Source organism: Chaetomium fimeti (genome assembly GCF_033439085.1).
Source record: "Chaetomium fimeti strain CBS 168.71 chromosome Unknown B0H64scaffold_3, whole genome shotgun sequence".
In the NCBI taxonomy this organism is placed as follows: Eukaryota; Fungi; Ascomycota; class Sordariomycetes; order Sordariales; family Chaetomiaceae; genus Chaetomium; species Chaetomium fimeti.
The window spans coordinates 4,635,565-4,661,779 of NW_026944331.1; the positions used below are offsets into that span (position 1 = coordinate 4,635,565).

At 54.1% G+C, this 26,215-nt stretch overlaps 10 protein-coding genes and 1 non-coding gene across 11 annotated transcripts; 8 read left to right on the top strand and 3 right to left on the bottom strand.

Moving 5' to 3' along the window:
* The first annotated feature begins 1,453 nt into the window (after positions 1–1,453).
* Positions 1,454–3,533, top strand: B0H64DRAFT_358398 (glycoside hydrolase). The gene is made up of 6 exons (XM_062801645.1): positions 1,454–2,268; positions 2,328–2,464; positions 2,528–2,740; positions 2,808–3,054; positions 3,123–3,253; positions 3,307–3,533. Exons 1-6 carry the CDS (start codon positions 1,702–1,704, stop codon positions 3,362–3,364), a joined length of 1,353 nt encoding a protein of 450 aa, XP_062661622.1. The 5' UTR covers positions 1,454–1,701; the 3' UTR covers positions 3,365–3,533.
* Positions 3,534–4,267: 734 nt separating this feature from the next.
* On the top strand, positions 4,268–6,139 carry B0H64DRAFT_358401 (amino acid/polyamine transporter I; the record flags this gene model as incomplete). Its single annotated transcript, XM_062801646.1, has 4 exons — positions 4,268–4,367; positions 4,437–4,782; positions 4,900–5,664; positions 5,734–6,139. 4 exons carry the CDS (start codon positions 4,271–4,273, stop codon positions 6,137–6,139), a joined length of 1,614 nt encoding a protein of 537 aa, XP_062661623.1.
* Positions 6,140–6,577: 438 nt separating this feature from the next.
* B0H64DRAFT_358403 (major facilitator superfamily-domain-containing protein) lies at positions 6,578–8,774 on the bottom strand. The gene is made up of 3 exons (XM_062801647.1): positions 8,211–8,774; positions 6,987–8,130; positions 6,578–6,912 (listed from the first exon to the last, which is right to left on the bottom strand). Exons 1-3 carry the CDS (start codon positions 8,490–8,492, stop codon positions 6,599–6,601), a joined length of 1,740 nt encoding a protein of 579 aa, XP_062661624.1. The 5' UTR covers positions 8,493–8,774; the 3' UTR covers positions 6,578–6,598.
* A 382-nt stretch (positions 8,775–9,156) lies between these two features.
* B0H64DRAFT_t55 lies at positions 9,157–9,227 on the top strand. Its single transcript has one exon. It is a non-coding gene; the product is annotated as a tRNA-Gly (tRNA).
* A 183-nt stretch (positions 9,228–9,410) lies between these two features.
* B0H64DRAFT_394005 (uncharacterized protein) lies at positions 9,411–11,764 on the top strand. Its single transcript, XM_062803676.1, has 3 exons — positions 9,411–10,082; positions 10,156–10,758; positions 10,811–11,764. The coding sequence occupies exons 1-3, from the start codon at positions 9,500–9,502 to the stop codon at positions 11,560–11,562; spliced, it is 1,938 nt and encodes a 645-aa protein (XP_062661625.1). The 5' UTR covers positions 9,411–9,499; the 3' UTR covers positions 11,563–11,764.
* A 309-nt stretch (positions 11,765–12,073) lies between these two features.
* On the top strand, positions 12,074–13,474 carry B0H64DRAFT_394008 (uncharacterized protein). The gene is made up of 2 exons (XM_062803677.1): positions 12,074–12,712; positions 12,841–13,474. Exons 1-2 carry the CDS (start codon positions 12,378–12,380, stop codon positions 13,154–13,156), a joined length of 651 nt encoding a protein of 216 aa, XP_062661626.1. The 5' UTR covers positions 12,074–12,377; the 3' UTR covers positions 13,157–13,474.
* Positions 13,475–14,980, top strand: B0H64DRAFT_358411 (uncharacterized protein). Its single transcript, XM_062801648.1, has 2 exons — positions 13,475–14,447; positions 14,512–14,980. The coding sequence occupies exons 1-2, from the start codon at positions 13,932–13,934 to the stop codon at positions 14,638–14,640; spliced, it is 645 nt and encodes a 214-aa protein (XP_062661627.1). The 5' UTR covers positions 13,475–13,931; the 3' UTR covers positions 14,641–14,980.
* Positions 14,981–14,995: 15 nt separating this feature from the next.
* Positions 14,996–16,498, top strand: B0H64DRAFT_431908 (uncharacterized protein). Its single transcript, XM_062805990.1, has 3 exons — positions 14,996–15,386; positions 15,449–16,064; positions 16,145–16,498. The coding sequence occupies exons 1-3, from the start codon at positions 15,315–15,317 to the stop codon at positions 16,405–16,407; spliced, it is 951 nt and encodes a 316-aa protein (XP_062661628.1). The 5' UTR covers positions 14,996–15,314; the 3' UTR covers positions 16,408–16,498.
* B0H64DRAFT_394014 (Alpha/Beta hydrolase protein) lies at positions 16,430–18,367 on the bottom strand. Its single transcript, XM_062803678.1, has one exon. The coding sequence runs from the start codon at positions 18,175–18,177 to the stop codon at positions 16,549–16,551; it is 1,629 nt and encodes a 542-aa protein (XP_062661629.1). The 5' UTR covers positions 18,178–18,367; the 3' UTR covers positions 16,430–16,548.
* A 390-nt stretch (positions 18,368–18,757) lies between these two features.
* Positions 18,758–20,413, bottom strand: B0H64DRAFT_137848 (uncharacterized protein). The gene is made up of 2 exons (XM_062798239.1): positions 19,555–20,413; positions 18,758–19,483 (listed from the first exon to the last, which is right to left on the bottom strand). Exons 1-2 carry the CDS (start codon positions 20,189–20,191, stop codon positions 18,915–18,917), a joined length of 1,206 nt encoding a protein of 401 aa, XP_062661630.1. The 5' UTR covers positions 20,192–20,413; the 3' UTR covers positions 18,758–18,914.
* A 1,097-nt stretch (positions 20,414–21,510) lies between these two features.
* Positions 21,511–25,934, top strand: B0H64DRAFT_394019 (RNA dependent RNA polymerase-domain-containing protein). The gene is made up of 4 exons (XM_062803679.1): positions 21,511–21,533; positions 21,598–21,704; positions 21,784–25,132; positions 25,185–25,934. Exons 3-4 carry the CDS (start codon positions 21,846–21,848, stop codon positions 25,672–25,674), a joined length of 3,777 nt encoding a protein of 1,258 aa, XP_062661631.1. The 5' UTR covers positions 21,511–21,533; positions 21,598–21,704; positions 21,784–21,845; the 3' UTR covers positions 25,675–25,934.
* Positions 25,935–26,215: the final 281 nt, after the last annotated feature.

A 26,215-nucleotide genomic window follows, 5' to 3' on the forward strand; every position in this document is an offset into this window, starting at 1 on the left:
TGGAGAGTTTTAGCACCGCTTCATTATATCTTTGTGCAGCTCAATTGTCAAAACGCTATAAGTAGCCGGGCAGTTCGTCTGTGTCATTATCGGGTTTAGGGAGAAACATGCAGCTGCCATACTACAAGTGCTAGTCCAACCGTCTCGATAGGTACATAGGTAGGTAGTCCCCGAATCGGCCACCTCGCAGTCGGTCAAGAACTCAACCCTTCAGCTAACATATTTATTCAAGTGTTGTTTAACGATAAGTGGCTACGTGCGATGGGTGTGCCACGAGAATTAGATTCCTCAGGCTCACTACCTAGCCAAATCTTTGCTACCCATGCCCGTGTACGCGTCGGGATGCCAAGAACATCAAAAGGTCGAACATCTATGCCAACATGGAATCAAGATCCGATTTCCCGTCAAGCCTACTTCTAGAGCGGAAACAGGAGCGGCGGCCAGGCACTCCGGAGTTTCAGGGGCTTCCCAATACACCAAGAAGATCTGGGATCGGGCCACACCTATCTATTTGCGCGCATCATCAAATCTAATGAGAGGCAACTGCAATCTTGATGTGACTACCCGAGCATTAGATCCAGGTGTGTCGGTTGCAGGTTGCGTCGATTGCACCCGCCGCCCATCCATGGCATCGGCAGATCATGCACACATGTTGGCAGACAATGGCAGCCAAAGGAAATGCCCAGAGCTGGATCGTATATGACCATGCTGAGGCATTGGCTGCCTTTGCTGGTCCACGAATCGGAGGCGGCCCCTCCGTTTCAGTCAATCTCCGGGGTAAATTCAACGGCGTTCTTGCGTCGCGTTTCACGGGAGTCCGGCGCAGCAAAACACCGAAGGCAGCCAATGGACGGTGGCGGGGACGGACCAAGGAAATGGCACCGTCCGGTAGGCACATCCGGGACCTGATCATCAGCATCATGCCCACGCACTGTCGGCATAGCAGGTTGCAACCCATGATGGCAGCCAAGAACCTAGCCACGGGACCAACTGCCGGCACGCCGTCCGTGAAGACTCCGGGGCCGGCCAATGGGACCCGCTCGCTCAGGCTCGGCAATACTGGAGCATCGGCAACATGTCGTTCGGTGAGGGGCCGATAAATTGATTAGCTCATATTAAATTACCTTCCCCCCTCTCGAGAGCAAAGCTCTCCCCCATAACGGCGACGGATCCTCTTGGGGACCACGTTGCAACCGCGGGGGCCCAGTCTCCGTGCTGGGCACGCAGATCCCGACCCGGAAAAAGGCATGATCGCGGCGTAAGGCCGGGGGGTTGGAACTCGCCGCCTATCAGAGCCGGCACAGACTGACAACTCCAGGCGCCCAAGCAGCGCCAATTCCAACAACCTCTGGGGAGATGCAACATGGTGTGTACCCCAGATTTTCAGGGACGCTTAATCTATCTTGCTGTCGTCGCCCAGCTCGGCGCCGCCCAGCCAAGGCTCTCGGTGCATCATCCCCCAATGAAGCCGGATCAACTGTTGGCTGGTCAATTACTCGACAATGGACCAGTGGTATGGATCTTCGGCTCAGTCTTCCACTGCCATGTTGAGCATGTTTTCCAGATCTGGACACCTCCGTCTCCGCACCAGGCCATCTCTCACAAGAACAGTGGTATAAAGGGGAGACGGCGGCGCCTGGAACCTCCCACTTGTCTTCACGCTCAAGCCGCTCTTTCCATCTGCGCAGCTCTTCCGTCATCATGAAGCAGTACCTCCAGTATCTCGCCGCGGCCTTGCCGCTGGTGAGCCTCGCCACGGCTCAGGGCGTCGGCGAGGGCACAGCCGAGGAGCACCCTAAGATCACATGGAAGAAGTGCTCGGGCCCAGGATCCTGCACCACCGTCGACGCCGAGGTCGTCATTGACGCCAACTGGCGCTGGCTGCACGATGCCGACCAAAAGAACTGCTACGACGGCAACGAGTGGACCGACGTCTGCAGCACCGCCGACGAGTGCGCAGAGGTGTGCATGCTCGAAGGCGCCGAGTATGGCACCACCTACGGTGCCGAAACCAGCGGCGACTCCCTGTCTCTCAAGTTCGTCACCAAGCACGAGTACGGCACCAACATCGGTTCCCGCTTCTACCTCATGGAGGGCGCGGACAAGTACCAGATGTTCACCCTCATGGGCAACGAGTTCACCTTTGACGTTGACCTGTCGACCATCGAATGCGGCCTCAACAGCGCGCTGTACTTCGTAGCCATGGAAGAGGATGGTGGCATGGCCAGCTACCCCAGCAACCAGGCCGGCGCCAAGTACGGCACGGGAGTAAGTTGAATTCTCCGAGGTCCCCACCTTCCGACTTCACCTACTAACCATTGACATAGTACTGCGATGCCCAATGCGCCCGCGATCTCAAGTTTGTCGGCGGCAAGGCCAACGTTGAGGGCTGGGAGCCGTCCACCAACGACGCCAATGCCGGTGTTGGCCCGCTGGGTGGTTGCTGCGCCGAGATCGATATCTGGTAAGGGCTCTGCACGACGGCAATACTACCCAGGTAATTCCCAGTATCTAACCCGCAGTATAGGGAGTCGAACGCGCACGCCTTTGCCTTCACGCCGCACGCGTGTGAGAACAACAACTACCACGTCTGCGAGGACACCACCTGCGGTGGCACCTACTCGGAGGACCGCTTTGCGGGCGACTGTGACGCCAACGGCTGCGACTACAACCCGTACCGCGTGGGCAACACCGACTTCTACGGCAAGGGCATGACCCTCGACACCAGCAAGAAGTTCACGTGAGTGACGGACCCTCGGTCCCACCTGGGCGACATGGAGTGCTAATTGGAATCCGCCCTACTATAGTGTCGTCAGCCAGTTCGAGGAGAACAAGCTCACCCAGTTCTTCGTCCAGGATGGCGCCAAGATTGAGATCCCGGCCCCGAAGCACGAGGGCCTCCCTACGGAGAGCAGCGCCATCACTCCCGAGCTGTGCAGCGCTATGCCCGAGGTCTTTGGCGACCGCGACCGCTTCGCCGAGGTTGGCGGCTTCGAGGCGCTGAACGCCGCCCTTGGCGTCCCCATGGTGCTCGTCATGTCCATCTGGGATGATGTAGGTTCCTCTGCGTTTCGCGTGCCGGCTACGGCCAGTGGGTGGATCATGACGCTAATCTTTCTCAGCACTACGCCAACATGCTTTGGCTCGACTCCAGCTACCCCCCTGAGAAGGCCGGCACCCCCGGTGGCGACCGTGGCCCCTGTGCTCCGGACTCCGGCGTCCCGTCTGAGGTTGAGGCCGAGTTCCCCGACGCGTAAGTTGACTGTATAAGGCTCTGCCGTGACATTATCACTAACAGGCGAACAGCACGGTTGTTTGGTCCAACATCCGCTTCGGCCCCCTCGGCTCGACAACCGAGGTTTAAAGCAGGGAATGGTAACCGTCCCCACACCATCATGAGAACGCATAGGGTGGATGAGTGAACCTGGATTGTCTTTCCCTTCTTCCGACCGCAATTCTTGAGCTTGTGTATTGTAGGGTTCCTAGCACATATACATACACAGTACAAACTATGCTGCAGATGTCTCACTTCTCATAGTGTAACTCGACATTGAAGTGGTGATCCTACGCCGAAGAAACAATCGTGCTTGTCATGCAAACCGCTCTACCAGGGTTATAACAGCCACGATGGTGGTAAGTTAGTTCAACTTCTGTCATCCCGCCAAACTCCAACAGGATATCTCTACTTGTGCGTTCGGGAGCGGATTAAGGTAGCACGGGCCGAGCTGACATGAAATGCTTACCGAGTTTACACTTTGCTAGAAGATACACTCGGTTTACGAACACCTCTCCTCGCTCCCGTTGTTTGAGCCATTTTTTCTCCTTCTATCTCAGTCATCTACTCTTTCCACTTACACTTAGAAGTTGAGTCTTCAAGGTAGGTAGTTGAGCTCGCATCTTCTCTTCCCAACCATTTAGTACTAATTTGCTAAATGAAAAGTTTTCTCAACTCCACATCCGATGACGCCAGAGCACGACATCCACAACTCTACCAAAAATCGAGCAATGCGCCGCTTTCTCGGCTCGTTTGGGCCATAGGCTCCATTTTCAAAGTCCTCTTTGGACAGGGATCTCGCCGCCATGCACAGCGCTGAGTCGCCGCCTGCCTCTCTAGTCAGGTCGCTGTGGGGTATGAAAGGGAAAGCACGCCCATCCCTGCCGCAGACCAGGGCCGCCCGAACTTCTTTTTAAAGCATCTTGAACCTGTGGCTCCTGTCCGTGTCCCCAGTCCTCCTCGTCCCCCAACCACGTGGTGGAAGCTTGCGTGGCCATGTTGAAGTCCCTCACACCGCGGGTCGGCGCCGCCAACAAAGGTGACAACAATGAGAGCGAGCCTGTTGCCTCCGACGACCATAGCAGCCAAGTTGGTTAGTGGGTCCTAACCTCTCAAGACATTTACCTCGTCTCTCTATCCCATTTGCTAAACGGATTCCCAGGCCACCTTCAACAAGCACGAGATGCCAAGCGACAGATCGGCGTTGTGTCTGCCACTTTCCTCGTTGTCAACCGTGTCATCGGTACCGGTATCTTTGCAACACCAGGCTCCATCCTAGCGCTATCCGGCAGCGTCGGCCTTTCCCTATTTATGTGGCTGGCCGGTGCAATCATCGCCCTTGCCGGAACCGCAGTATACCTAGAGTTTGGAACCGCCATCCCACAAAACGGGGGAGAGAAAAACTACCTGGAATATGTGTACAAGAAGCCAAAGTTCCTCGTTACTGGTTTATACACCGGTTATGTGGTGTTGCTCGGTTGGGCCAGTGGAAATTCGGTTATCTTTGGGTGAGTCTTCTTGCGGCACTTTGAATCCCCTTCCTACTACACGAACCTTCCGTCTTTTCTCCTCGCCCCGGCGTTTCCTGCAGCATAGATTAACGGAGAATGTCTTCTTTTTGTTAGGGAGTACATTCTTCATGCGGCTCAAATCGAAGTGGACCGGTGGAATCAGCGTGGGATCGGCATTGCCTGTATCACTGCCGCGTTTCTCATCCACGGGACGGCACTCAAATGGGGAATTCGCCTCCAGAACTTGCTCGGGGGCATCAAGGTCATTATCATTCTCATCATCGTCATTACTGGCTGGGTCGCCCTTGCAGGGCACCTCAAGCTCCCCGAGGACCGCCGACCACACAACTTCACCAATGCATTCGAGGGGACGACAGGAAGCGCTTACGGCGTTGTGACGGCCCTCTACAACGTCATTTGGAGTTTTGTTGGTTTCAGTAATGCCAATTACAGCCTATCGGAGACGCGAAACCCCGTACGCACGCTCAAGATTGCCGCGCCATTGGCCATCGGGACGATTTCGGTTCTCTACATGCTCGTCAACGTCGCCTACTTCGCCGCGGTTCCCAAGGAGGAAATCCTTGAAGCCCGGCGGCTCGTCGCTGCTTCCCTGTTTAGGAACGTCTTTGGCGGTACCGCGGAACGTGCCCTCTCAGTCTTTGTCGCGCTCTCGGCCTTCGGCAATGTCCTCAGCGTCATCTTCTCGCAGGGCCGACTGGTTCAAGAACTAGGGCGTGAGGGTATTCTCCCCTTCTCTCGGGTTTGGGCAAGCAATCGTCCGTTTAATGCCCCCCTCGCTGGCCTCTTCGAGCATTGGGTTGTTTCCGTCATCATCATGCTCGCCCCCCCGCCTGGGGATGCTTACGACTTCATCTTGAAGTAAGCCAAGATCCCCCTGTTTCCCCATCCTTATCATTATTCCCACTCGCTGACCCAAATCCCTGATAGCCTCATCTCATACCCCCTTGCCATTGTGAACGCCTTCGTGTCGGCAGGACTGATTTACCTTTACCTGAACCGCAAGTCATGGAACTGGAACCCTCCAATCAGCGCTACTCTCCCCGTCGTCATCTTCTTCTTCCTCAGCAACGTCTACCTTGTAGTTGCGCCATTCGTCCCACCAGAAGACGGCCAGAACATCTACAAATCCCTGCCGTACTGGATCCATTGCGTCGTTGGGTTCGGAATTATCTTTGCAGGGGGTGTTTATTGGCTAGTTTGGGCCGTCATTTTGCCAAAGGTAGGTAAATATGAGCTGGTCCGGGAGACTATTCTTGACGACATTGACGGGTGGGAGAGGACGGTATTCACCAGACGCCCACGCAAAGATGGGGCTATAGGGACCCTGCAGTGATATATACCTACCTTTCCTGTTTAGTTTCGGAGTGGGGCTCGTACTTCCGCGTCGTATTTAGATTCTACTTCACCCGCCGGCGTTTTGACTTTCACCTGGTGATGATTTTGTCTGCGAGCCGGAACCAAACATGGAGTGTTGGCGGTGCTGTCCCATAACTTGATCGAACACGGGCGGCAAAATCCCAGTTCTATCGGGCAGTGCTACCGGAGACAGGTGCCGATTTCTAGCTCACTAACTATGGAAATAGTGTAGGTGTGAAGAAACGCAACCGCTCCTTGCACTGTAGAAAGAAACTACGGGAGTTGGTGACGAGCGAGAGCTAACAGGGGGACAGAGCTTGCATAGTTGTTGCAAGGCCGGCAACGCTCAAGCGACAGGTTGGACCTTTGAACCGAGTTCTGGGTATCATATTACATTATGTATTACAAACAACCCACCATCTATCTGGATCCGTCGTTACGCGGCCACGACGGCATCTTTTACCGCATCCGAATTGAGCCTCTTCCACCGACTGCCCAGGCAGATAACGAGACCTAGGCCAGCACCCCCAATGGAAATCCCGAGTGCGACCTTGATACCAGCCATATATGCAACGATGATACCGGGGACCTGATCAACGGGGAAAGCTGTGCGGATTAGGGTCGCTCCTGTTGCGACCACATCGGCTGGGTCGACGTCGGGGGCAGAATCAGGCAGCGTCTGGATAATCCGATTGACAAACGCAGCCTGGGCAGCTGTCACAAAGGCAGTACCACCGATACATTGGAAGACTATATGAGTGACGGTTAAAAGGGGCTCCCTCAGGCAGGTGAGTTGAGGCAGGAAGAGGAATGGATTGACTTACAAAGAACCATTGCGGTCACAGACGAGATATCTTGAGGATCCGCGTTGGCTTGCCCAACAATGATGGGTACCTGGAATGCGAGGCCCCAGCCAACACCACCAAGGAGCTGGTATCCTATCCATTTGCCAACACTGGTATCGATGTCCAGTGTATATAGGAGACCTGCTGCAATGACACCAACAACGGCACCTCCGACTTGAATCGGAACGGCAAGGCCCGTGGCACTGATGAGCATGCCAGATGTAATCATGGAAATCGTGGTGGCGATGATGAGGGGAAGGTTGTAGACACCGGACATGGTGGGGGTGGCGTTGCTAACGCTCTGGAAGTATATGGGGATGTAGTAGATGATCAGGTAGTAGGACCCGACGAACATACAGGCGAAGAGGCAGCTGATACAGATCGCTCGTTGTTTGAACAGTCGAGGAACGATGATAGCCCGCTCGCCCTGGAAGTGTTCCCAGACGATGAAGGCCGCCGTTATCAGGACGAAGCCAACCAGGAGGCCGATGACGACGCTGCTATTCCACGGCGCAGTTTGGCCACCATACTGCAAAGCCAGCATAAAAGCGACGATGGCACCCATGACGAGGGCTACGCCGATCGGATCCATCTGCAGCAACTTCTCCCTCCACGGAGCAGCAACCGGCTTCGCGGCACTGGGCGCTTGGAAAAAGAAGAGGATGATAAGGGCGGACAGGCCGCCGACAGGAAGGTTGATCCAGAAGCACCAGCGCCAAGTCACCTTGTCAGCGAAGACACCGCCAATGAGCGGCCCCACAACACAGGCAACGCCGAACGACATCCCGACGAAGCCAGTGTAGGTAGCTCGCTTTCTGGGCTCGGCGACAAAGGCGATTATGGTGTAAGCGCCGGTGCCGATACCTGCAGCGCCCAGGCCGTTGATGGCGCGGCCAACAATGAAGGCGGTAGAGTTCGGGGCAAGCGCGCAAACAAGGCTTCCGAGTTCGAAGACAGCAATGGCCATCAAGAAGGTGAACTTCAAGGGGAAGTAACGGTAGGCTTTACCCCACAAAGACTGGAAGCCCCCGTTCGTCATGAAAAAGGCGGCGCTGTACCACGACACCTTGTCCAGCCCCTGGAACTCATCGGTGATCTTCGGGATGGCGGTGGCAACGATAGTCTAGCGCGGTGCTGGGGGTTAGCAAAACCGACGTAAACGCCATGCGAGTCGGGCAGTTTCCAGCGTTCCTCGTTACTCACCATGTCCAGAGAAGCAAGGAAGATGCCCATAATAAGTGCAAGGATGATGGAAATAAGCTTGAAGCCGCTGGGATACTCGGTCTCGGCCGCGTCGGCCGCATGTTTCTCGGGGGCGGTATTAACTGGGGTGTCGTTGCTGGTGCATTCTTCATTCTGTTGTTTGAGTGACGGCGCAACAGACTCGGGACGGCCAGGCGAATCGTTCCACTGCGTATTCTCAAGTCTCGGAGGACCGGTTTCAGTTGTTGCGAGGCCGACTGAGGGGTCCGGCTCCGTCCTCATCGTGACCTAACCCGACCTGGCGTATCGTGGGGATCGATCTTGGTTTTCGGGAACCAAAGATGATTATGGCACTAGCGGATGGTGGAAACGGGAAGGGTCGTGGCTTCGATACGGACTAATCCCGGGGCTCGGCAAAGGTGAAGGGAACGATTAAAGAGCTGTGGTTGAAACTACGGTTTGGTGATTCTGGTCTCATGAACCTCTTTACGTCGGGCAGATGATGTTTGTTTTAAACCTTGATGTTTGGCTGCGACTTATAGTTCAAAGGGTGAATAAGTTCGGGTCAGGATGAATCACAGTGAGAGGAGTGATAAAAGCACGCCCTAATTTACCCTAAATACGCCCACCCGAATTTCAATGCTTAATGACACGCTACTCCGAAAAGAAAACACATTGCTGTGTACATCCTGTTGGTAATTAAAAACCACCTGTTCTTGTTCAAACACTGCTTGATTCGAGCTAAGATGAGGAGTCCTTTAGAAGGCTTTTTCTCGCAAGCAGAGGAAGCAAGCGGCTTGAATTTCAGGGGCCCCTACAACGGTATTTCACATGCCAATACCTGGCCAGGCTGTGCCTGCGACATAAATTCGTCGACGCGAAAACAAGTACAATCTGATCCTCATAGGGAGCAAGACTCGGCAACAACTGCACCCTCCACACCCTCGCGTCAGTGGTTTAGTGGTAAAATCCATCGTTGCCATCGATGGGCCCCGCGTTCGATTCGCGGCTGACGCATTTACTTTTGCTCCTTATAAGATAGGAATTCTCGGTATCTTTGGCTCCCTCGGTATATATCGAGCAATTTCCCTCGTGCGGTTCTCGGGTTTTAGAGGATGGCGAGTTGGGTGCCGTTCTGGCGATATGTGACGTCACTGGCCACTAAATGCCGAGTCCAATTCACCTGCCTTGGCACTGCTTCCAGAATTGTTACTCTTTTTTGCGAATATTATGGGATCAATCCGAACTTGCCTGAACGTCTGTCATTGAGCGATGTCCGTGCCGCGACCATGTCGGAGAGGCTTCCCCAAAGGGCGGAAGTGCCGGCACAAAGAAAAGTCGAACACGAAGACAGTTACTTCAGCCCTGGCGACGCGCATAACGCCGATGCCCTCTCCCCGATACCGGCCCCAGCGGCGAACGAGATTCCAGAGACACCGACCACCGAGCAACCACCATCCCATACCGTCACCCAAGAAGCGCGCGCTCTCCCGCCAGACCGTCACCAATCGGCCATCCGTCTTCGCAGACTGAGGGGGCCAACTCTGCCCTCAGGGCTTCCGCCTCTGAATACAACCGAGAAAGAGCCCCTGGGCGGCCGCCGACGATCCAGCTCAGAGCCACAGCGTCCCGCGATCCCGGCCGCAACTACATGGACTACATTACCGCCCGTGGTTGAAGCTCCGTCACATCGAAGTCGAGATCATGCCACCAATCCAAAGCCTGTGGCAGTTGTTGCCGATGGGATCCCAACTCACAGGCGCCGCCATTTTCCTGGTCGACGGCGCCCAACGGTTCAGGGGCTCCCCCAAGGCGACACGCAAGATAAAGATTGTTATGATTCCAGGATCGTTGACATTCTGGATGTTGTCGGTAAGTTCTTTTTTCTTCCTCTTCCGTGTCGCCCCATGATTGAAACCTCCGCTGACAAGAGATGCGATGGTAGACCCCGAGGTAGCGACGTTATCATCCATTACAAACATCCAAAATTCATTATTCGTACCCTCTCTTGGAAAGTGGGTGAACCGCAGGCCGACCTATGATCTATCACAAATTCCTCGAATACCCGGTGCTTTCCCCCTTTCAAAAGAGGATGTGGCCGTCGCAGAAGGTACCGGCGACGGACGCCCACCCGGAGGTGTCCGTTCGCCCAGCCTCTCTTCGGTTCTCAGCGAACCCCAGTACGCCATCCTCCCCAACGACGCCTCGCTGGAGGGTTGGCAAGAAGAGGACATCAAAGCCTTGAATGACTATGTCCGGCATATGTTGCACTCCCGGCGGTCCAAGATCAAACAGCGGCTCAAAGCATTTGGCAAGTACGCTAGCAGACCCCTCGGCTTTTTCGTCACCATTTATGCCACACTCATTACCCTCTTCGGGCTCGCCTGGGTGCTGTTCTTGATTGGGTGGATTTATGTCGGTGACCGGCAGCTCTATGCGATCGATGTTATCGACTACATCTTGGTCGCTCTCTTTGGCATTGTCGGCGACGGCCTCGCCCCGTTTCGTGCTGTCGACACATACCATATGATATTCGTAGCACATTACCGTAAGCCCCCTTTCCCTCTGGTGGGCCCTCGAGGTTAACTCGGGAGAGTTAGACCAAAAAACGTGGAAAATGCGCAGCAAACTCCTGCTTCCCGATCTGCACGACCACAATGACTTGCCAACGGGCAACAGCCAAGATCAGCCTAATCAGGACCCTGAGGCTCAACCTCGCTCGAAGGAAGAGAAACAGGACCAGTTCGTCCCTGTGCTGTCGGAAAAGGCACAGGCCCGGTTGGTACATCACCAAACCAAACTGGCAAAATCGCACACCTTTTACAAGCCACACGAAACCGAAACGCATCATGCGTTTCCTCTACGGTTATTAATTGCCGTCGTGCTTCTCCTCGACCTACACAGCTGCTTGCAAATCTCGCTTGGCATTTGTACCTGGGCAGTCTCGGCCCATTTATTACCAGCCGCCGTCACCACCACCATCCTGTGCTGCTCCATTACGACGAACATTTTCGCTGGTATACTTATCTCAATCGGGGACCGGCGGACCCGCAAGCAAGACGTCCTCGAACGACTGCTTAAACAGGACCTCACCGGCGAAGTGATGAAGAAGATGAAAAAGAAGAAGGAAAAGGAGGCGGAAAAGAAAGACGCAAAGCGAGAAGACGAGGATGGCGACTCCAAAGCTGGCAAAACTTCAACGACAGCCAGTCTCAGTATCCCAATTCGGGCCGAGAAGCAGCGCAAGAGCAGTGAAATGAACCGAGATGGCAACAAACCAGCGTCGTGGAATGGAGAAGAGCCGGATGACGTCTGTCCGGGTGTCCCAGGGGCGTTCCCATCGGTTGGGTGAGGATCCTAAGTTGGATCATGGTCGCATGAAAGTACGATGCACCAGGGTAGCGGGCATGATAGATATCGACGACTTGTAGAGAACAGGTCTGGGCTGGAGTTGAAGAAGACGGGATACCCGAATACGGAATGTTATGATATAGAGGATAAGGGGCAGTACTAGAGCAATCCAAACGCCTCCAAATATACTTTTTGTTTGTTAAGTTTGAGTCTCACCGCCGTGTTTGAGAACCTGAAGCAAGAGTGTGGTCTTCCGATTTCAATACAACGCCCTTGAGTTCTTTACTACTGTCGACCGAAGGCGAGTTCAGGGACTCGGTCCTTCTTGAACTAAGCTCTTAGACCTCGACCCTCACCTTATATGAGTGTTTTTATCTTCGGCCCACAGATCTCACTGTCTCACGTTTCGCCTACCTGCCACAAAGCCCCCCGTGATGGGCGGAAGATGGGCATTCGGCAGTACCAGACAGCCTTCCGCCGACGTTCTTGTTAATAAAGAAATAACCACTAAGGTCGAGTGCTGCATTATTAGATTCGGCTAACCACCACTAAGAAACGCGCAATTACTAATTCCCATAGCCGGGGATATGAGCTCGATATCAGCCGTCCCAAATTTCGACGTCAAAGTAAACGAGCGGTCAGGATCAACTAGAGAAACCCGGATAAAGGTTGACAAGAGGTGGAATGGTTTATATACCTCAGACTATACTCCTGTGAAAGGGCCATCTCGTACTGTCGGCATTCATCATCCCCGTCGATGCCTTTGAGATCCTGCACCCCCGTTCATCACAATATCATTCCTCCCATACATACGTGATGGGCCTTCTTCACCTCGTCGGAACGGCGCTCGCCCTTGGGAACACCGGTCTTGGTACCCCCGTCCCACAGAGCGGAGGCATCTCGGCGGCCAAATATTGCGATGCCGCTACCACGATCTGTTATTCTGAATGGATTAGTCCCGAGAAGATTGCATACCGAATCGCCATTCCAGACACGGCGACAGCGGGTGACTTTGATGTCCTGCTCCAGATCGAGGCCCCTCAGACAGTAGGCTGGGCAGCTATCGCGTGGGGCGGCGTGATGGTCAATAATCCCCTAACAGTGGGTTGGGCTAACGGGGACAAGACCGTTGTCTCGAGCCGAAGTGCGAGGTGAGTGACTCAAAGGATCAAGAGGAATATAAACAACCCTACTTAGGGATATCATACATCGAACCACTTCGAAGCGATACAAACGAGATGCGTCAAGGCGAGATTACTTACACTCTGCTGGTTTGTAGTTCCCGGTCATATCCCAACCCCTTTACCGGCGCTTCCTACACTATCCTCCCCACCTCGACGGCCAACACCACTCACTGGACGCTCACCGTACTCGCTAAGGGCGTCAGTGGGTGGGGAAGCACCAACCTCGACCCGGCCGGGACAGTGTCACTGGCGTATGCGCAGTCAGCGAGGCCACCTACCGAGCCGGCCAACAATGCCACCCGGTTTGGCATTCACAACACTCGGGGCAGTTGGACACATGATCTGAAGAGCGCTCAGATTCCCGACTTCGCCGAATTGGTCGAGAAAGCTTCTGCTCCCCCGGCCGCTTGATCAACCAACAACCTGGAATCAGACTCGAGAGGAACAGGAGTTACCGGCTACGATGAGATAAACTTTTAACATGAAACATTGACGTGCGACAATGATTGGTGCGCTTTAGTGGAACCTTGATGGGAACGAGGTCGGAGAACGGTGTTCGGACTTTGTCTGCAGCTGTCAATCTTAAATTCGCAACTCGGGATATAGTCGAGGACGAGCCTCGGCTAACTGTATATCCTACGTAAACAGTTGTGTTATACACCTATAATCTGTACTTGATAGGCATCTATGAACGCACCAAGACGTTCAGGTCAGCAAGTGAGCCAGACGTGAAGTCCCCCGCTCCGCATTGGATCAGTTGCCTCCCAATCCTCGGGTCTCCAATATTAATCGTCGACGCGGGCTAGCCCCATCTTTCCCACGACCCGGGACGGCCAGTGTTCCCCAGTGGGAACAAGTCCCCGAGAACCCCCGCCATCTCGAACCTGCATTTCGGCCGACTTGTTGCCGAAAGCCCGGCAATTAATCAATGATGTCTATCTCGATCACCCATTTCCACATTTTCCCGGGTGGCCATTGGCCGCTCTGACCTTGTTTTTTGTCCAACAAGGGAATGATTAGCCAAAACAACCGGAACGTCTAAAAGCCGTATTTCCTTCTTCCGTGCCCACGATTGGCAAGCAGGGACGGAAAGGGTGAAGCACTACTTAAGAGATAACAAATCCGCCAGCCTTGAAATAGTTTTGACAGGAATTTGTTGATACTGCTGCAACACATCTCCCAACTTATGATCACCATGCATCTCAGCTCGACATCGTTACTCGGCCTGGCAGGGCTCATCTCCCATGCCTCGGCCCACGGCCTTGTTAGAGAGCCGGCAACACGTGGGCCGGGAGAAGCCACCGAGGCAGCATGCGGCAAGGTCATGGTTGATTTTTACCGGGCCGACAATACGTCCTACCCCGAAGCTCTGCTCCGAGCCAACCCAGGCGGCTTGGAGGCCCCGTATGACCCCGAGAATTGCAATCTCTGGCTCTGCAAAGGCTATCAGTTTGCCGACAACGCCAACGTGCAAAGCTATACCGCCGGCCAGGTAGTCGATTTCGATGTCTGGATCCGAATTCCGCACGAAGGTCATGCCAACGTCTCGGTCGTCGATACGGCCACCAACAGCGTGATCGGCACGCCTTTGGTTGCCTGGCCCGACAATTACGCCGGCTCCGCCACCCCCCCAGAAGACCAGACAAAGTTCAGTGTGACAATTCCTGAGCTCGGGGACCAATGTACCGAGGCTGGCGCTTGCGTAAGTCCTCTTGCTTTTCTTGCCTTCGGCTCCAGATTAGATCTAACACTTGTTGGCGACACAGGTCATCCAATGGTACTGGTTCGGGCAGGGGCAGACATACGAGTCGTGCGTCGACTTCAGTGTTGCGCCAGCTACGACAGAGCCAGAACATTCCCACAAGCACAAGATCAGGGGTCAAACTCGGGCCTAGGTTTTAGTGTAAGACAAGGAGACGACCATATGCGGTAGAATGCTCAGTTCATGGTCCAAGAATACTGTTATTTATAAGAGTGCTCGTTGTAGCTACAACACGAACCTTGAGGACGCTTTGAGCAATTTCGCAAATACCACTATCGAAACGACCGTATATTGTCGGGGAGAGAATTCCCATATTGACAGAGCCTCGCCCCCAAGGCTAACTCGACAAAGCACTTACTCCTGTTTTTTGTGGAACTATTTGTGTAACAAGCGCAACGGGGTAGCCAACGTGCAGGTCGCTCACCGGGTACTTTGCTCTCTCAAAGTGGAAGAATAAAATTCTCTTTGAATCCAACCATTTTAATCAAGTGAGAGCAATGCATGTTATTAATCCCGTTGTCTGTCCAAATATAGCTCTTCGATTCGTTAGCGGTTGCCGCCGAGCAGGGCGTTTAGTTGTGGCGGTCCCATTCCCGTCGGCCAGTCATTTCTCAGGTTGGTCTCTTGGTTGGCCCCCTGTGTTTCAGAACGCGACAATCAAGAGACTTTGCATGCCATCACTTTAAGGAACGGCAGTCGCAAAGATTGCCGTGAAATTGTTTTCGTCTCCATTCTCAATCTCGACAGCGGACCGCAGTTCTTTTCCTCTTCACCTTCTTCAATCTTATATGCTTCGGGGCCCCTACAATGTTCAGTCCGGGGAACTGCACCATCATCCCAGACACCGTGCCGAGCGATGCTGGCATTGCCGGAGCAGGTGTATGTGACCCCCGATCCCTCAGTAGCCGTGGCCCTGTCGGATACTGACCACCGGAACCCAGGTTCTGCTTGCCTCGGCCATTACAGCAAGTTTGGCGCTGGGCATCTCAGCCAGCTTAGTCCTGCAGGAATTAATATGGCGTTCGTCATCCTCTAATATAAACCGAAACCAATCCGTGATTCGGCGGAAACTTCTCAGCGGGTATTCCGACCAGCAGATCATGGTCGGTATCGGCCTGCAAAGCATAGGGTTGGCAAAGTCGAACTCGTTGGTGCCGTACCACTTCTTCCTTATCTGGATGCTAGCGTTGCTCTCGATGGCGACGCATAATGCGGCCCTCCTGGCGCTAGTCCAAGACTTCAAGAGGGACTGGGTCCTGAGGTGGATGCGACAACTCTTGATGTTCGTGAACCTAGCCCTCTCATGTGTGTATGGCATCTACGTGCTACAAAGCAAGGTCAAAGGGCTGCCGAACACCTTGCCCATCGGTTGTATATGGGTACTCGACTCGACTACTTCCAACGTTGGGGGCATTGACTACGTTGGGACCATTGTCACCATCGCTGGAAACTGCATCGTATTTGGTTTAGCGACATGGTACTTGCAGAGCCGGAGGCAGAGGTTCTACAAAGTAGTCCAAGTTGTCGGCCTGATTTTAATGTCAGCCATTGCGATTGGTATGTCGTGTGTACCAAAGCTACCCACTTGATAGCTTCCACGGGAAAAGATCACAGTGCTAACTATTGTGTCTCTCCAGGAGCGACTATCCGGGCCTACTTGTTATCGCAAGCGTTCGGTAGCCCGGACGTGAAGCTCAGCGACCAAGGTGAAAAGCAGTGGAGCTTTGGCCAGCTATTATCGCTGCTCATGCTCATCCTACCTGTGATCTCGGTGGTCGAGATCATGCGTGGAGAGATAGCGGTCGCTCCACCGGTACAGGACGAAGACAAGCAGGCTTTATTCGATGGTGAACTTTCGGATAACCCGCATGGCGGAACGGGGGGAAGCAACAGGTCTTGACACAGAAGGTTACGGGGAGATATTTAATGAAACAAAAGGCTTGGTCCTACAATAAGTTGCCCGATACCACTAGCGTACCCAGGAGGGGTACACAATGCCTATCGCTGCAGTATTTCTAGCTGTCTCATGCCAGGCCAGGTCCTAAAGAAACGTAGAAATGGTGTCCCAAAACTCAGCAGGCGATTCTGACATGGGAAGATGACCAGCCCGCGGCACGACCTCGAGGTCGGCACCATTGGGACCTAGCGATCCCCTGAACCCATCCATAGCTTTCACTAACGCCCCCTTTCCATCTCCGTCGCCGACAACCAACAGACCGGGGACTTTAATACTGCTCATCTCATCGCGCATGTTGTAATCCCACAGCGCCTGACAAGAATATTTGAAACCCTGAACACTATTGGTAGCAACCATGTCCGTCATCCAGTTTGCAACATCCTTCTTCTCCGTCATGGTATGGGGGTGGAACCACCGCTCGACAGTCTGACTAGCCAGCTTCCGGATGCCGCTATCGGGGCCTTCAGCGATAGCAATGCGATCCTTCCAGGCAGCTGTATTGGCATCGCTGGAGGCAACATTGAAGTCACAAGCGACAAACTTGTTCAGAAGGGCCGGGTACTTGATCGCGAATTTGAGCGTGGTAGCACCCCCCATCGAGACACCGACTAGGGCGTGAAGCTTAGAGACGCGCAGAGCCGATAGAAGAGTCGCAAGGTCATCACTGAGCATGTCGAGGTTGGCGGGCACAGGCGGAGAGGGAACATCGTGCCGGCCACGGGTGTCGTACCGAAGGATTCGAAGGTCAGGGCGCGCTGCCTTGATGATGGCAACCAGAGGGTCCCACATACGCATTGAGGTAAGCAACGAGTTGGAGAAGGCCAACGTTGGTGCTCGCGGGGAAGAGTTACCCTCTAGCCGGTACGGGATGCTGAGACCGTCTGACGTCGTGACGAAAGCCTCGACTGCCGCGTCCTTCTCACCGGATGTTGTAGATATCCGCCCATCCACGGTCGAGAAAGCGGCGGATTTGGGCAATCTTGCCAGGGCACAGAGCTCCCTCGGTGCTGGGCCGAAGACGTAAAACAACTCATATGTGCGGCGTCCCTTGTGGGCAATGTACTTGGTGAAAACATCCTCGCGCCAGGGGGTATTCATGGCTGCCTTGTGCTCGGGGCCCCCGAGGCCATTTTCTTTGGTGTATTCGTGCAACGTGACAATCTTGACTTCGCTGGTGTTGCCCTCAATGGCGGACGGCGTGCGGAAGACGCGGCTGCGTAGCCAACCCGGGATCTTGGAGAGCATCGGGATATGTTCTTGCTCGTACCACTCGGTTACGGCGTGTTCAGCGCCCTCAACACCGGGCCGGAGTGAGATCTCAACCGACACGAGCACGAGACCCTCTGCTTCGTCGTCCGTTAGCTTCTCGATGGGCGAAAATGAGGGGCTCTGCTGCGTGGCCACAAAGTCAAAGAATCTGCGGTTGACGTCGACCCCGGCGATGGTAGCCGCCTCGCGCGGGGAACGGTTCGCGCGCAAGTCGGTGTAGGTGGGCGTCTCGAGATGCGCCATGGACGTCACATCGTACACAGCCAGGAATTCCGGTTCCTGGCTGTCGGTGGCCTGGTACCGAAGGCCATTCGTGAAAATGTGCGGCAGACGCAGGCGTGTTGGGCCATGCTCGTTGTTGTACCACTCGTGGAACTGGTCCACCGATAACCCCTGGCGGGGTTGCATGGTAACGAAAAGCATTCCCGGTCCGTTATCTGCCATGACTGCAAGCTAGAGGTTGGGGTTGGAGAGCAACGAGTCGGTACTACCTCGGCGGTTGATAATCCCGTTCAGAGTCGAGTGCTAAGGTGTAGCTTGATACTCCGGTTGCTCTATCTCAGCTTGGGGGGAAGGGGCGGGTTGGACTTGTAAACGGCACAAGCTTTTGAGGGTAAATGGAAAGAAAAGAAAGGTAGAGCCTCGAAACAACCGGTAGGTGTTCGGGCCGGGGCGAGAACCGCTGACGAGTGACACTAGACAAGCAGTGGGGACCGGCTTTTGCTCCGGCTGCGGTACTTGCCAGGTAAAGCGTTTTCCCGGAATCTTTGCGCCGTCGGTGGGCCCAACCAACATCGAAGAGCCACGCGGTGCACCACTAATGCATACAAGTGTTGCGAAATAAGACGAGACTACCTAAATAACTAGGTAGGTAGTTATGACAAAACTGCTTCCCGGAAACTCGCCGTCCAGTGGCCCGGCCAGCTCATTACAAGCTGTATCCGCGCCCTGGTACATACAATATAACATTCCAACCCATGCCCGACACCCAGATACCCGCCGTGTTTTATTTGGAAGTTGATATCCAACACCGCCCCCAAACCATTTCCAACTTCAGAAATAGCCCTGCACGGTCTTGTTGAAAATGTAGCCCATGAAGCTACGCCAATTCGCTCTTGGAGCCCGCCAACTCTCCTTCTGCCGGCTCTCATTCCGACCGTCTCTTATGTCCCTCGGCAAGCTCACGGCTCGCCCCAAATCTCGTCAGCGATTTGACGGATGAGAGCCAGCTTGGTCTTCTCGTCCTCCTCGGTCAGCGGGTAGCCGCTTTCATGGGTGCTGAAACCGCATTGCGGGCTGACGCAGATGCGCTTCAGTGCCTCGTCGCGCGTCTCGTTGTTCCCCTCGGCTACGAAGTCTGCTGCTTGGTAAATCCTCCCCTTCACCTCCTCCTTGTCTTCGAGTTCGCGCAGCTTTGTGGAAATGGCACCGATTACAACATTCCTATCCTTGGGAAGGTACTTGAGCGGCTCAAATCCACCGGCCCGCTCGGTGTCATACTCGAGGTAGAAAGTGTTGACCTTGAGCTTTGTGAAGAGCTTCTGGGCGATCACATCGTAGCCCCCTTCCGAGAAGAATCTCCCTCCAATGAAGTTCCCGCGGCAGAGGTGCACACCCGTATGAAAGTCGGCAGGCAATTTGCTGATGCAGTCGTTGTAAAGGTCGATGTAGGCCTCGAGAAGATCATCGACGGACCCAATGTTGTCCGAGTCCTCGGCCCATCCCTGGCGGAACTTGTCGGAGCAGAAATCTAGAGATCCAGTGAGCCCGTTGAATCTTGACGGCGAGGGGCGACAGTTAACAAGGAAAGTTCACACTTACAGGCGAGACCGGGGTCATCAAACTGGACGTTCCGGAGCCCGGCCTTGTAGAGCTGGTCTAGCTCGGCCTGGTAAACCTTGGCAACGTCCTTGAAATATTCGGCGTCATTTGCGTACGCCTCCTTGGAGTATGCCCGCCCTTGCTTATAGCGCATGTGGAACCAGGCCGGTGTGATCATAGTGAGCTTGATACTGCCCCACTCGCTCTGGGGCACAAACTTCTGCACAAGGCGAAGCTCGTGGAGGTTGGACTGAGACTTCTCCGGGTTGTGCCGCAGCTTGGAACCGGCGATGACAGAGTCTCCCGGCATCACCTTCCGTGCGGCTTCGACGAGGCTAACGACGTCAGGGTGGTATAATCGGAACAACGCAGCGTCGGCATCCTGGAGACGGACGGTGCCCTCGAACTCGTCCCACATCAGGCCCCAAAAGCGGGTGCGGTTGTATTCGCCACTGGTCACTGCCTTGAGTCCCAACTCTTGCTGAAGCTTCACAACGTGCCCAACCGCCTCTTCCTCGACAGAGGGCAGGCCGGCGGCCTCGGGGCTCAGACCCTTTTCCCGGATGGCCTCGCGAACGTCTAGCAAGGCTTGGGGCCGCAGGAGCGAGCCCATATGCTCGGCACGGAAGGGCGGCATCGTTGGTGATGGGGATGAGAGGGATAAGGGAAAGTGAGAAAAGGTGTTAGGAGAGTTCCTAGTTTAAGAAAGGAGAGAGAGAGGGAGGGAGGGAGGGAGGAATGGAGCTGTGGGAACTCAAATTCTGGGAATTGGGAATTGGGAATTGTCAACTTGGGATTACCTTATGACGGAAGCGGGGCAGGCTCACCCAAAAGCCAATTGACCCGGGCCCTGACCCCAAGTCGCACTCCAAGTCGGCAATTCCAATTCATCCAAAGCGCTCCGTCCCCGCCTCGGAGGACCCCATCATTCCCATAAAACGGAGTTGCAGGCGGGGCACAGCGAGGGTTGGTCCTCTGAACGCCTGGTTCCCGTGGGTGGGAGGTGGGATTGCGGGGATCAATGAGTTCTGAATGGTGGGGTCAATCAACTTGGATGGCTGGAGGGTTCGTCTGCGGGGTGTTATCGTCTGTCGCGGGGCCAAGATCTGTCTCCCGTGAAAGTCATCGAGTCCCAAGGCGGCAGGCGGCGTGCATGCTCAGTCAGGGTTAGGGCGCCTTCGGGCGGGATCCCCGCTTTCAACCCACGTGCATGCTGCTGGCCACAGTCAACAAAAACACCAGACATTCTTTGAGTGGATCAGGTCCTCAAAATTGAAGACTTATATTAATTCCAAGAGTTCTCTGGGGCCGTTGTTTTGCAACAATAAATGGTGGAGTTTTGACGTGATTAAATCGAACCCGCCTGTCCACAGCTATGATCGCTGTTGTTCTGTTGGTTCGTTGGTTCGAGTTTATCCAATTAACCCCAACCCTACAATGGAGGGAGACTTGGGAGAAGCAAAGAAGAAATGGAGTGTGAGTCCCGGTATGCAGAGGGAAGTCCGAAGTATATATTTAAGGATGTCGTCAGTGGTTGTTAAGGAACAGGACCTCCTACTTCTCGCATCATGGTCCCGGTATCAGCAAAGTACCTTCCTTTATCGATTTATCCTTCTCTCTTCTAAGGTACCTAGGTTCTGGAGCCAAGGTGGGGTAGAGCATCGATTGGACTCGAATTCACATGGCTTTCTGCCTCGGATTGTAATGGAAGCCATTGTGGGCCTCAGTGCAGAACTGCCAACAGGGACAGCCATTAAAGGTGTCGAAGAGTGAGGTGCATCGATGGCGGCATTACTCGTCTCGTATTGACGGGTAGGCGCACTTGAAGGCGTCGGTTGCCTACATTTCATGGTCGACCACACTCTCCTCAATCCCTCATTCCCACCTACCTTTAGGCTTTTCATAGCAACCCGCTCCAGCACCACATCCCGTTCAGGGAAATCCTGTTGTTAATCGTCAATACCTAGACAGAAACAATCGTAAGGTCGCATCTTCAGACTACCCAGCAAAAAATCACTCAAAACCACTCACCACCTTAGCTAGTACCAGCCCCCACCGTATTTCCCTGTTACCTGCCCGGCTTCTTCCCCGCAGCGCTCCCTCTCAGGCTGGGTTTCACCTTGTCGTCTCGGCCCTCCGAACCATCCTGAGTACGCATACCTACACTCCATCGCGCCGGGTCACCGCCGGTATCCACTCGAAGCCAACCAGTGCGTTCTGTATCACCAGGCGTAAGTCCCCGCGACGCAACATCCACCGTCGACGTCGTTCTTAAACAATCGACAACCACGATGGAGGTGTTCCTACGAGAGCTACCGCTTCATCTAGCGAGTAGTGCTCTCCAAGAACAGCTCAAGCAATTCATGGTCCCTCTCAATATCACGGACTACCTAGTCGAAAAGCAGAGGAACAAGCCGACGGGGAACATCACATTTCTCCGCGAAGCCGATGGCAAGGCATTTCTCCAGCGTCATGGAGAGGAACTGATACCCCAACCCCGTGTGCATTCCTCTCGCCAGCGCCACAGCCGACACCCGCCCTCCCGATCACGTCTCTCGCTTATGGGTAAGAGAGTGTTCTGCAGGCTCAGTGATAGGAAGCCTCATGAATACACTCTGAAAACCATCAAGCATGAGGCTAGCCTTCGCAGCCACAGCGAAGCGACTGCAGAACCGCCAACCAAAACACTCGAAGCCACCGAGCTAAACTGTGGCTACCACACGCTGAACGATGGGAAGTTGACATTCACCGCCGAATGGACGGCCGCTGAGCGTTGCCTCGTCAAGTTTGCCAAACGGACCCTCACCATCACCATGACAAGGCGGAAAGTCCAGCTTCGCATCCCGTTCCAAAGCATCATCGACCTCGTCTGGTGGCACAATGGTAGCGTCGCTGTGACGCTCTCTTGGGCACCCACTATCCTGATTTCGCAAAGCCCAGAAGACGATCTGGCCGCCGCAATCTCGTTATTCAGCTTTAGCCCAGGGGGCTCTCAGAAGAAGGCCGACCAGAGCCAAAGGCTCCAGGCCATCGACAAGGATCATCTCCCCATCTCTCCTTTCTGCCTGGTCTATCGTTTCCAGGTGCCCAACGCCATCACCAGACACACCAACAGCGACTTCCAAAGTGAGATGTTCAGGCTCACGCGCCAACAGCTGTTTCATGTAACCCGCGACGAGTTTTCCTTCAAGCACGCAATTGCCGTGCGGTTCAGCGACGCGGCGGCGAACCTCCGAGGACTGCTCGCTCAGTACACTAGCACCGGCTCGTTGCCTTTTGGGCTTCTGTTCCTTCTTCAAGCATTGATGGCAAACGGCTATCTTCACCCCACTACCATCTCTGCCCTAGCCCAAAGGCTAGCACAGCGCTTCAGAGAAGCCAGGGGGGTCGGGGATACCAAGCCGCCAGTCTCGGTCGACGCCTTCAAAAAGCTATTCGACTGGATCGACTACCCCATGGTTCATGGGGAATCAGCCATGTTTGAAGTTGACGGCATCATGGAGTATTTGGAAAAGGCCGAGATTCTCATTCGCGAGAGCTCTGCACTGCGATTGAGAATGGCTGCCGGCGAGGAGATGCAAAACAGGGCTCTCATATTCAGAGCCGTCGTGACCCCCACGCGCATCACGCTGCACGGCCCAGAGCCCGAGCCCATGAACCGTGTCCTTCGAAAATACCCAGACCACTCGTACTTCATCAGAACGCAGTTTTGCGACGAGAACGGCCAAGATCTCTTCTTCAACGCCAAGGTATCCCTCGATTCCATCTACGACCGGTTCAAGTCCGTCTTATCCAATGGTATCCAGGTGGCTGGTAGGGTCTATAAGCTCTTGGGCTTTTCCCACTCGTCACTTCGTGCTCACTCAGCATGGCTGTCTGCGTCCTTCGTTCACCAAGGGCAAGTGCAAATCCCTGACCTCATCGTTACGGGCCTCGGAGATTTCAACAAAATCAAGTCTCCGGCCCGTCGCGCCGCTCGGATCGGCCAAGCCTTCTCCGAGACCCCCTGGGCTGTTGATCTCGACGAGCACTTGGTCAAGGTCGAGAGGATCCCAGACGTCGAGAGGATCTCAGAGGTCAAGCGGACCAAGGAAGTTTTCAGTGATGGTGTCGGTACGCTCTCACAGGGTGTTGCTCAGCTGGTTCACGACATCATACCCAAATCCAAAGGCTTCCCAACTTGTTTCCAAATCCGATGGGGTGGAGCAAAGGGAATGTTGGCTGTGGACCCGCGCCTGGACGGGAACATCATATGCATTCGTCCTTCCATGGAAAAGTTTGACAGTAACGACAAGCAGCTCGAGATCTGTGATATGGCTTCCAATCCGATGCCTATGGTTTTGAACCGCCAGCTTATCAAGATCCTCGAAGACATGGGGGCGCCTAACAAGTGGTTTCTTGACCTACAAAACAATGAATTACAAAGACTGCGTGGGATTTCTTCCACCGTGTACAACACGGCTAGCTTTCTCAGGTCGCAGAGGATTGGCGAAAGCATCCAGCTACACAAATTCCTCCGTCAAACAGAGGCTATGGGTCTCGACTACAGGAGAGACAACTTCCTTCGCGGTGCCGTCGAAGCCATTTTACTTCGGGAACTCCGCCTTCTCAAGCACAAAGCTCGTATCCCCGTTCGGAACGGCATGACTCTTTTCGGCATCATGGATGAGACAGGGCTCCTAAAGGAGGGGGAAGTGTACGTGACCTTCGACCCCGAGGATGACCGCCATTCTCAGCCCCCCGGCCCCGGACTTGTGCTTGTGACGCGGTCACCGGCGTTGCACCCCGGAGATGTCCAAACATTCGTCAACACGATCCCGCCAGATGACCATCCTTTAGTCCAGCTTCGTAATTGCCTTGTCTTCAGCATGTGGGGCGAGAGGAGTCCTTCCAATCAGCTCAGTGGAGGCGACTTGGATGGTGATGTCTTCCATATCATCTGGGATCCCGCCGTGGTCGACGTTGTGACAACCTTTCCGCCCGCTTCTTACCCGCGAGTCGAGCCCCTCGAACTGACCAGACCAGTAACATCGGCGGACATGGCTGCTTTCTTTGTCGACTTCATGAGAACTGACCACCTCGGGGTCATCGCCACCCGGCACATGATTCTTGCAGACCAAAGGGAGGATGGAACGCTAGACCAAGATTGTATCAAACTCGCCGAACTGCACTCTTCAGCCGTCGACTTCTCCAAGTCCGGGCGTGCTGTCGAGCTGTCCCAACTTCCCCGGAGCCCAAAGTGGAGACCAGACTTCCTTGCTCCGGGGCCCCTGATCACAATTTATGACAAGTCAGCCATTGCTATGGAAGACTACGTTGCGCCACAGGCCAACGAGGATGAGGATGACGACGATGCAGGCCCACGCCATCGGTATTACGGGTCTGACAAAATATTGGGACAACTTTACCGCGCTGTCGATGAACGAAAGATCTGGACCGAGGATATCAGGATGACCGTCGAATCCGGAAGATCGTCCTTCTGGGACGAGTTACTCGCGGCCCTTAGGGTACGAGTGGGTGGTATCGGTCCTGTGGAATGGAGACATAGGTCAGACGAGGCACACGGAATTCTTCACGCGTAAGTCACAACCTCTGTTCTATGTGACAGCCCGCTATTAACGCCTGTATAGATACCAAGATGCCGTTCACGGACTCATGATTGACTGCGCAGATCAGCCGCACCAGCCTCTAAGGGAGCTGGAAGTCTTTGTTGGCTTTATTCTGAATAAAAATGGCATCCAGACACACCGCCAACGAGACCGTTCCGTCAAGCTGAAGGATGGATTTGAGCGGATCGCAGCGTGGATCACGCGAGAAATGCGCAACCCGACTTCTATGAGCGGCTACACTAGCGAGTTGGACGCACTCGAATTGTGCCTCGCTTGCCTGAACGTTGGCTGCCAAAAGAAACACAGGCAGATGCTTCCCGGGCACCGCAGTTCTCCTCAGGACATCGAGAGCTTCAAGATTGTAGCGGCCGCAGCATTGATGCGCGAACTTGCTACACTCGAGAAAGGCAAGCCTGGTCTCGAGTATACATACGGCGGTGGGTATGTCGGGGTTAGTGGCAGGGTTGGAAGAAACCCTGATAGGGCGCTGCCTGGCATTTCGAAGCGGTAATGACTGAACGGGGTTTTACATTCCTATTACTCTTATCTAACTGGACAAATGGAACAACTGTAGCTCGAAGTATGCTCGGTAGTAGAAGTTTCCATTATATTCACTTAGTTCCTTTCATACTATATTACTTTAGCCTAGAAACTACCTATCTAAGCTAGGTAACCTCTTATCTTCAACCACTTATCGGATAGTACTTTACATTTCGATATACCTATTTTCTACTATATTGTTCATTCTACACTGCGGACCTTTGCCTAGAGGAACATCTTAGAGGTTTATTTAGTTGAAAATGTTATAACCTACTCTAATAATAGACTATTCTCCTTTATTAACAACTGAAAACGGTGTTACTACTAACTTATACTATAAATATCTCGCTATGAAACCTTTAGTATATACTTAACCTAAAAGCTAAAAGCCCTTAACTTAATAAGTTATATATTAATAGATCTAGTAGCTGAGATATAGCATTTAGCTATCTAAATCTTACACTAATATCAGCCTTAGCTTGTGACGAACCTGTCTCTGGACCCGTCCTGTT

Bases quoted from the DNA above. Each gene is read 5' to 3' on its own strand.
- B0H64DRAFT_358398 (XM_062801645.1), top strand. From the start codon at position 1,702: ATGAAGCAGTACCTCCAGTATCTCGCCGCGGCCTTGCCGCTGGTGAGC. The intron at 2,465-2,527 runs GTAAGGGCTCTG...CCCGCAGTATAG, and splicing joins TGCGCCGAGATCGATATCTG to GGAGTCGAACGCGCACGCCT. The intron at 3,254-3,306 runs GTAAGTTGACTG...ACAGGCGAACAG, and splicing joins GAGGCCGAGTTCCCCGACGC to CACGGTTGTTTGGTCCAACA.
- B0H64DRAFT_358403 (XM_062801647.1), bottom strand. From the start codon at position 8,492: ATGAGGACGGAGCCGGACCCCTCAGTCGGCCTCGCAACAACTGAAACC. The intron at 8,131-8,210 runs GTGAGTAACGAG...GCACCGCGCTAG, and splicing joins TCCTTGCTTCTCTGGACATG to ACTATCGTTGCCACCGCCAT. The intron at 6,913-6,986 runs GTAAGTCAATCC...TCACTCATATAG, and splicing joins TGTGACCGCAATGGTTCTTT to TCTTCCAATGTATCGGTGGT.
- B0H64DRAFT_394005 (XM_062803676.1), top strand. From the start codon at position 9,500: ATGTCGGAGAGGCTTCCCCAAAGGGCGGAAGTGCCGGCACAAAGAAAA. The intron at 10,083-10,155 runs GTAAGTTCTTTT...ATGCGATGGTAG, and splicing joins TGACATTCTGGATGTTGTCG to ACCCCGAGGTAGCGACGTTA. The intron at 10,759-10,810 runs GTAAGCCCCCTT...CGGGAGAGTTAG, and splicing joins GATATTCGTAGCACATTACC to ACCAAAAAACGTGGAAAATG.
- B0H64DRAFT_394008 (XM_062803677.1), top strand. From the start codon at position 12,378: ATGGGCCTTCTTCACCTCGTCGGAACGGCGCTCGCCCTTGGGAACACC. The intron at 12,713-12,840 runs GTGAGTGACTCA...GCTGGTTTGTAG, and splicing joins GTCTCGAGCCGAAGTGCGAG to TTCCCGGTCATATCCCAACC.
- B0H64DRAFT_358411 (XM_062801648.1), top strand. From the start codon at position 13,932: ATGATCACCATGCATCTCAGCTCGACATCGTTACTCGGCCTGGCAGGG. The intron at 14,448-14,511 runs GTAAGTCCTCTT...TTGGCGACACAG, and splicing joins GTACCGAGGCTGGCGCTTGC to GTCATCCAATGGTACTGGTT.
- B0H64DRAFT_431908 (XM_062805990.1), top strand. From the start codon at position 15,315: ATGTTCAGTCCGGGGAACTGCACCATCATCCCAGACACCGTGCCGAGC. The intron at 15,387-15,448 runs GTATGTGACCCC...ACCGGAACCCAG, and splicing joins CTGGCATTGCCGGAGCAGGT to GTTCTGCTTGCCTCGGCCAT. The intron at 16,065-16,144 runs GTATGTCGTGTG...GTGTCTCTCCAG, and splicing joins AATGTCAGCCATTGCGATTG to GAGCGACTATCCGGGCCTAC.
- B0H64DRAFT_394014 (XM_062803678.1), bottom strand. From the start codon at position 18,177: ATGGCAGATAACGGACCGGGAATGCTTTTCGTTACCATGCAACCCCGC.
- B0H64DRAFT_137848 (XM_062798239.1), bottom strand. From the start codon at position 20,191: ATGCCGCCCTTCCGTGCCGAGCATATGGGCTCGCTCCTGCGGCCCCAA. The intron at 19,484-19,554 runs GTAAGTGTGAAC...CTGGATCTCTAG, and splicing joins TGATGACCCCGGTCTCGCCT to ATTTCTGCTCCGACAAGTTC.
- B0H64DRAFT_394019 (XM_062803679.1), top strand. From the start codon at position 21,846: ATGGAGGTGTTCCTACGAGAGCTACCGCTTCATCTAGCGAGTAGTGCT. The intron at 25,133-25,184 runs GTAAGTCACAAC...ACGCCTGTATAG, and splicing joins GCACACGGAATTCTTCACGC to ATACCAAGATGCCGTTCACG.